The sequence below is a fragment of the Silurus aristotelis genome (genome assembly GCF_946808225.1).
Source record: "Silurus aristotelis genome assembly, chromosome: 16".
Classification (NCBI taxonomy): Eukaryota; Metazoa; Chordata; class Actinopteri; order Siluriformes; family Siluridae; genus Silurus; species Silurus aristotelis.
In genome coordinates, this window is record NC_139589.1 from 20,723,827 (window position 1) to 20,731,482 (window position 7,656).

At 38.6% G+C, this 7,656-nt stretch overlaps 1 protein-coding gene across 7 annotated transcripts in view; it reads right to left on the reverse strand.

Annotated features, from left to right (window-relative positions):
* Positions 1-7,614, reverse strand: part of cacna1bb (calcium channel, voltage-dependent, N type, alpha 1B subunit, b) — a 130,046-nt gene extending 122,432 nt beyond the window's left edge. For 4 of the 7 annotated variants that reach the window (XM_083563930.1, XM_083563929.1, XM_083563931.1 and 1 more), the window contains exons 1-3: positions 7,410-7,613; positions 6,255-6,555; positions 2,040-2,294 (exon numbers count right to left, since the gene is read on the reverse strand). In XM_083563930.1, coding sequence (XP_083420056.1) covers positions 2,040-2,294; positions 6,255-6,555; positions 7,410-7,470 — 617 coding nt within the window. In that variant the 5' untranslated portion in view covers positions 7,471-7,613. Of the gene's footprint in view, positions 1-2,039; positions 2,295-6,254; positions 6,556-7,409 lie in introns of all 7 variants that reach the window. The other 3 variants (XM_083563932.1, XM_083563926.1, XM_083563927.1) reach the window with 1 other exon arrangement.
* Between the last annotated feature and the right edge of the window lie 42 nt (positions 7,615-7,656).

The following is a 7,656-nucleotide window of genomic DNA, read 5'->3' on the forward strand; positions in this document are numbered from 1 at the left end:
ACAAATCAGTGCCTAATACAAACTCCAATTTTAAATGTTGTATATCATACTGTGTTCTGTCACTTAACAGCCTTTCATGACAATTAAAGACGACAGACTATGTCACAGTAAATGAATACATATCAACCTGTGTATATCTCAGCCTGCCTAGATGAAAAAATATTTGTATAGATGTCTACACAATCTGTATGAACTGCTGAGTCCAGAATTCAGAAATTGAGTGCACATTTTATGCTTTGAATGGTCATGAAGATATCTAAGACAAAAACCACTGCATAAGTGGAGAGTTTGCTTTATACACATTTCATTTCATTCATATTCCATGCTTGAGTCACTAGCAAATTGCTGTGGTATGAAAAGTTTAAAACATTTCAGTAGATGCTGTTACTAGAAAGTGATGAACTACATTTCAGGTTGTTTCACTCGGTATAGGATTATTTCCTATAAACATCATGCCCCATCTAGTTTTATTCCCTATACCCTTACTTACTTGTTATTTAACATTTGTGCATTAAAATGAGTTCTGCAAAGGCTGAGATATTATTTCTTTAGGCAATTACTTGTTTTCAGTGCGAGCTGCATCATTTGAACAAACACGAACAGTATAATGTGTATGTTATAAGGAAGTCAGAGATCATACATAAATTGATGTCCCCTGGGGCATTTTTCAGGGTTGCACTAGAATTGTAGCAAAATCTAAATCCTTAGCACATACCAGTCATGCAGGCTAAAAATTGCACTCGTGATTTATACTAGAATATTAGTATTTGAAATTAAGGCAATCAGAAACCAAACAACCCAGGGGAAACCCAAATGGACATGAGAAAATGCTATGACAAGCACCATGCCGACTGTAGAGCATCCACAAGGGAGAGCTTTTAAAGTGCAGATACGTCTATCTATCCATTTACCTAGCTAATTTCCTGTCAGGGCTTGGTGTCTTGATTTTGATAAAAGCATTATGCAAGCTGCCGATTTCAGTACCATGGAAAGCGATTTGCTCACAGAAACAAGCCCAGTGGAGCTTCAGTGGAGTAATTCATTTCTCAGATGAGCAGTAAATGTGGCAGACAGCTACATCTAAGCCACCAGTGACAATAGTCAACATTAATAACAATACCTCCAAAAGTAAAAAATAATTTTTAGCTTCTTAGGAGCAAAGTTATTAGGATAAAGTGACTCTGTTGCTTTGTTTTACTTTTACCTAGACTTCACTGATATCCGAATAATCTCACTTCCTGGTGTGAATCAGGTGCATCATGAGTGCAGCTTAGTTTTTTTGGGGGGTTGTATCTGCCTACAACTGCATAGAGATGCTGTAACCATGGCTACGTCCATACTTGCATACTACTGTACAAAATAATACTATAAATTATGCAGCACATGGGATGGGGCAAGCTTTTTTAATAGGCTATGCACAGGCTTTGATGCATGTTTATCTTTCTTTTTCTTATTAGTTATTTTGTTTTGAAAATTTTTTTATGTCAACTTGATTATCATATAAGGTATTTTTTTACGTATTTTAGATGCACAAATATTATTACACACACTCACACACATATACTAAGGGGACAACACTCTCAGAAAGAGGGTACTAACCTGTTCTTTTCCATGTTTCTGCAGTGGTATCTTTAATACCATTTAGAGTATGCCATTTAAAATGATTTGAAGCAAAATATTTGAAAGATACACTTGGTTAAAAGGAACAATCTGTGTAAAAGGAACAGCACAGGGGATTATGCTTCGGGGTACCGCCCCAGTGATGAAACAATAAAATAATGGCTTTTGTATAAATTGTTTTTTGTGTCAATTTTCCTTTTTTCCCCCTTTCCTGTGCTTAAGGGTTCACCTCCTCGAATGAAGACATGTGTTGTAGGTAGATGTAGATATTTTTAAATCTATAAACTACATTTGCATTCTTAAAGCTTAAGACTTGGGAACCACTTTGATGGAAAAGTACAGCAATTTCTGAGAGTGTATGCAGATTATTAGGTATCTAAGCAAACTTTTTTAGAACCAGGCTTGGACAGAGAGGATATGGCCACTCAGTGATCCTCTTGGCGTATTTCCGGATCACGTTGTCCTCACTGAAGATGAAGAGCGAGCGATTGACGGTGAAGCAGTTCTGCTTGGTCTGCTTAGGGTTGTACAAAGCCATGGTCCTTGCTCTTTGAGCCATCGATTGCTTGTAGACCCTGTGAGCGCCCGGTGCGCCTGCGGGCCGCGCTGCTCCTCTCCCGGCGCCCGGCGCAGCTCCATAGCGCCCAGACGCATCATCTCCGAAACGAGGCATCCTAGACATGCGGGTATATCCAACAGGTAACTGGCATTGAACTCAGCATGCATCAGAGACATGACACTGCTCCAGCTCGCTTTGCACTCACAGTCTTCATCACTGTGCTTGATTGGAATTTCCTCCCCAAAAATGAATCAAATTTTCAGTTGCTCACAACTGATGTCACCTCGCGCGCTATCGGTTCTCATTCCATTCTACAGTAGGTAAAGGAACATTTACCTTCCCACCTCTCCAAAAATAATATAAAAAACTTGCATGCACAAGTAAAGAGCGCAGCAAATGGCACCCAGAATCCAATCCGTGGCACGCGATACATACATGGATTCGACGAACCGACACGTACTCACCTCGGGCGGTGAAAAAAATCATGCAACGACAAAAAAAAAACCACCTTCCTCATTGAAACCCTTTACTGCCTATTCAAGCCATTCGGAAACAGCAACAAAACGCGTCTGTAATTGATGCACAAAGGCGCGCGCGGTGTGTGCGCCGTGCGGCGCGCGCTGCCTCTTAAGTGCACTATGACGCCAGAAAAACGCCTCCTATTGCCGCGCGCAATCTATGAGCCCGATGTCATGACATTCCTCCTCTAAGGAGACGAGCGTTGATGGCGTTGATGATGATGATGCTGATGCTGCTGCTGCTCATGATGCTGCTGCTGATGATGATGTCGTGCGCGTGTGCGTCTCATAAAGAAATTCTTCAAACTAATGAATGCATTTTTCTGATTGGTTTTAACCACGTTGTGGGTGTGGCTACAAACCTGTTCAGCATATGGGTGACGCTTTAAAAAAAAACCTTGCAACCACCCCCCGGCCATCATCTCCACTTACATCCTATTCACTGGTGTGTCCAGGTTTCCAGCACAAATTACAGTAGGAGACAGCATTTAATAGTGTATAGAAAAATGGCATTTTGGGAATATCACAGTCATTTCCTGGTGCAAAATGTTTCCCATGTAATAAAGCATTATGGGATTATATATTTTGTAATAAAGCATTATGGGATTGCCTTTATAGCAAATTTTTAGTTTTTAATACTGAAAAAAATGTAGATACAAAATCCAAATTGGACAACGAGGCTTAAAATGCATTTCTGGAAAATACACCCAATCACTTAGACATGTGATCTAAGGTCATGTTTGTCCGAATGTGCTACTTTGGACCACACGTATCCACAGCCATGTCTATAGCTGCTTCAAAATGGCCACCTGTTGAAGTGTGTTATCAACCCTTGCCAACAAAACACTACATTACACACCAACTGTACTACATGTGACTACAGATGTATTTTGGTACAAATTAAATAGCAAACATTCATCCATTGTCTGGGGTTTTTTATTTCACACAAAATCCATTATCTATAAGCAGAGACTATCAGATCAGGCCTAAAAAAGTTTTTTCTTTTTTGCATGAGCTGTGAGAATTCATACATACAAGATTCTGTAACAGTGTCACAAGTTAAAGTCCACTCAGTGTCCAACTACACGTCCATTCACACTCAGACATCAGTGTCTTAGTGGACAGTGAACTCTCTCACTCTAGTGCTTCTATCTCCTGGTTTTTTTTTTTTGGTTTTGTTGTTTTTTAAGTAAGACAGTAGATCATAATGAGAGACACTTTTGGGCATGTTGAAAAACAGGGTGTGAAGGATCAGTTAATTAGAGGAACGTCTACTAGCATTCAGAAAGAAAATGTGTGGAAGTGTTCAGAAACTATTTGATCCATAGTTTCTCAGTAGAAAGGCAGCCTGTTCATTGCCATAAGGCACTACAGATTGTACAGAGTTTATGATCGGCTTGTTTTTTCCTAGAAATGTAGGTATATGTCTCACTACATCTGAGGTACATTGTAATAAAGCTTTATTCAATTTGTCTTGATAAAACAGCATAGAAAATGACACCACCTTTCTATCAAAGGGACATTTTTAAACAGCTTTTTCAGGAATTAAGCAAAACTTCAACAACATCATATAAGTGAAAGGTCTGTTTACAGCTCACATAAATAGGCCGAAAGTCACGTTTCATGCTATTCGATATATTGTTTTCCTCCTCTGAACTACAATGCCCTCTAATGGCAAAGCGAAGCATTACAAAAACACATTTTTCTTGATTTTCTTTTGCATGAGCAAGCCATAAAATTCATCAAAACCATAAGATATAGCTTATAGATCATATTATATAGTATTATATATATATATATATATATATATATATATATATATATATATATATATATATATATATATATATATATATAACATAAGTATATTGTATTGTTTTTAATATTATAACTTAATAACTCATTATTTTGAGTAACCTCTTGACATACACTATATTGCACAAACTATTCGCTCGTCTGCCTGAACTTGAGTAACATCCGATTCTTAATCCGTATGGTTTAATATGATATTGGCCCACCCTTTGCATCTATAACAGCTGCAACTCTTCTGGGAAGGCTTTCCACAAGGTTTAGGAGAGTGTTAATGGGAATTTTTGACGATTTCTCTAGAAGTACATTTGTGATTTCAGACACTGATGTTGTACGAGAAGGCCTGGATAGCAGTCTCAGCTCTAATTCATCCCAAAGGTGTTCTGTCTGCACTGTGCAGGCCAGTCAAGTTCTTTCACACCAAACTCACTCATCCAGGTTTATGGATCTTGCTTTGTGCACTGGTGCGCAGTCATGTTGGAACAGGAACGGGCCATCTCCAAACTGTTACCACAAGTTGGGAGCATGAAATTGTCCAAAATGTCTTTGTAAGCTGAAACATTAAGAGTCCTTTCATTGGAACTAAGGGGCCCAGCCCAACTCCTAAAAAACAACCCCAAATTATAATCTCCCCTCCACCAAACTTTATACTTGGATGCAGCTGCTCAACCATGGAAACCTATTCCATGAAGCTCTCTTTGCAATGTTCTTGAGCTAATCTGAAGGCCACGTGAAGAGGTCTGTAGCTATTGACGCTGCAGACAGTTGGTGACCTCTGTGCACTATGTGTCTCTCTGATTTTATGATTTTATTGCTTCCACTTTGTTATAATCCCACCAACAGTTAATTGTGGAATATTTAGTAGCGAGGAAATCTCACAACTGGTCTTATTGCACAGGTGGCATCCTATTATGTTGGAATTCACTGAGCTTCTCAGAGCGACCTGTAGAAGCGGTCTGCATGTCCAGGTGTTTGTTTTTATACACCTGCAACCATGGAAGTGATTGGAACACCTGAATTTAATGATTTGGATGGGTGAGTGAATACTTTGGGCAATATAGTGTATTTTGATTCCTGATTATTGCAACCATTTTGACCATTTGAATGTAATATCAGAATTTATGTATATAATTAAAACCCCACCAGGGTCACAGTGTAAAAACTGACCGTTGCATAATTTTCAGTGCAATAATAATAAAAAATTATTGTTACATGTGCAGTAACTTGTATAACTATGATTGTAGTCTTTTCCTGCCATCAGTTTCACCTCTGCTACACACTTTATTTCACTTAATATATAACTCTTTTTTACACATACCTAAGTTATATGTACATATGTATATTTATTTTAATTTTCTCCTTATTTTTTTGTTTTGTTCGTGTCACTTTAATCTTTACCTTAACTGCAACTGCAAACCAACAATTTCCCCAATAAATAATCAATAAAGGATCAATAAAATATTCTGATTTTGAAAGAAATAAAGCTGTAAATGTAAATTGAAGTGTTATTGCATCATGTTTGAGCTGATCAGGTTCAATTATGCAAATGTGACTCTGTAGGTCTGTAAGTTTGGGCATGTTTCCAATTTGCATAATAATCGGATTGAGATTTCATGATGACAGAAAAGGTGGAAGTGTTGCTATTTCCAATTTGGTTTTTTTCATGGTTACCAGTATTCCCCCAATAATGTATCAGTCGATAGGAGTTGAAACAAATATAAGTTCTGTTTCTCATTTGAAATGCTTACCTGCTCCACCACAGCGTGATGTTGTCCTGGCACATCTCATGTGCACTGATAATGTCTGTACCCTTCACGTTATCAGGCCTCTCGAGGTCAATAATGGTGTCGTAGCTGCTGGATTTAGCCAAGCTCTGGACATCTTCACACATTTGAGCGGGTTCTGGGAGTGTGGCAGTGTGTGACACGTCAGCCACTTCTACCCTCCTCTTCCTCTGCCTGTCAGAGAGCTCAGTGGTGTGAGCCCAAGAGCTGTACTCTACTCCCAGTGTCAACATCCGCCATGTTCTGAGTGTCACCGAGCGCAAGGCTGCATTCACGGAACGAACATGTTACAATAAAGTCATGGATATGAAACCACACTTAATTAAACCCATTTTTTTTTTTTTTATACCTTTAGCCACTAAAATCTTCCTTTAAAGCAACACCTGATAACACAAATCTGCTTTTCCACCTTTTACTTTTTCTCTCAAGTTTAATATTCAGCTTCTTGTTTTATCAAGAAAGTATTTAGCTCTTTTCTCAGAAATGTTTCTCAGATGTTCCAATAGATTTTGGAGTGTACTTCTAAAAAATTGTGCTCATTCAGCCCACAAGGGTGAGGAGGCCTGGGGTGCAGTGAGCAATCCAATTCATCCCAAAGGGGTTCAAAAGGATGGGGTCAGAGTTTTATAGCAGGTCAGTCAAAATTTTCCACTCCAAACCATGTAAAGCATATCTTCATGTAGCTGGCTTTATGCGCAGAGGCATTGTCATGTTGGAACAGGTTTGAGTCGTGCAGCTTGAGTGAAGGAAAAAAATTTAATGCTATAGCATCCAGTCATCTTGTACAACTGTGTACCTCTAACTCTGTGCTTAAGGTTTGAGGAAGAACCACATATGGCTGGAAAAGTCAGGTGTCCCAATACTTTTGTCCAAATAGTGTAGACTCTCCTTACAGAAAATATTGACAAACCTTTAGAGACCCTGATTCCAGACATATTGCACATATTGATCCTTTAACATCACTGTGGTATAAATAGTCTTATTTGCAAATACAGTGGTACATTACTGACTAATCTACAATCGTTAGTCATGCATGTAAAGTTAGCTGTTTAGCTAAAACAAAGATAGATTTTTAATAAAAATAAAAATCATTAAGATCCAAAACAAGGTCAGTCCTACCATAAACCACAGCTGATTTTCTCTCCAGCCATTTGGAATGAGACCTCAAATTTCCTCTCATGGTTTCTCCTTGTTAACCTCAATCTGATTTCACATCCAACTTCTCAGAAGAACATTTTCAAGAGTGCCTGCACAGATGATCTTGAAGCACTTGAGGACAAAGTAGCTCAGCCTGTGGAAGCGTTAGCTTTTGTAGTATGCGGAAAGGCAGTTCCTGTCCTTCTCATTAAGAAGCTTTATCTTGCCA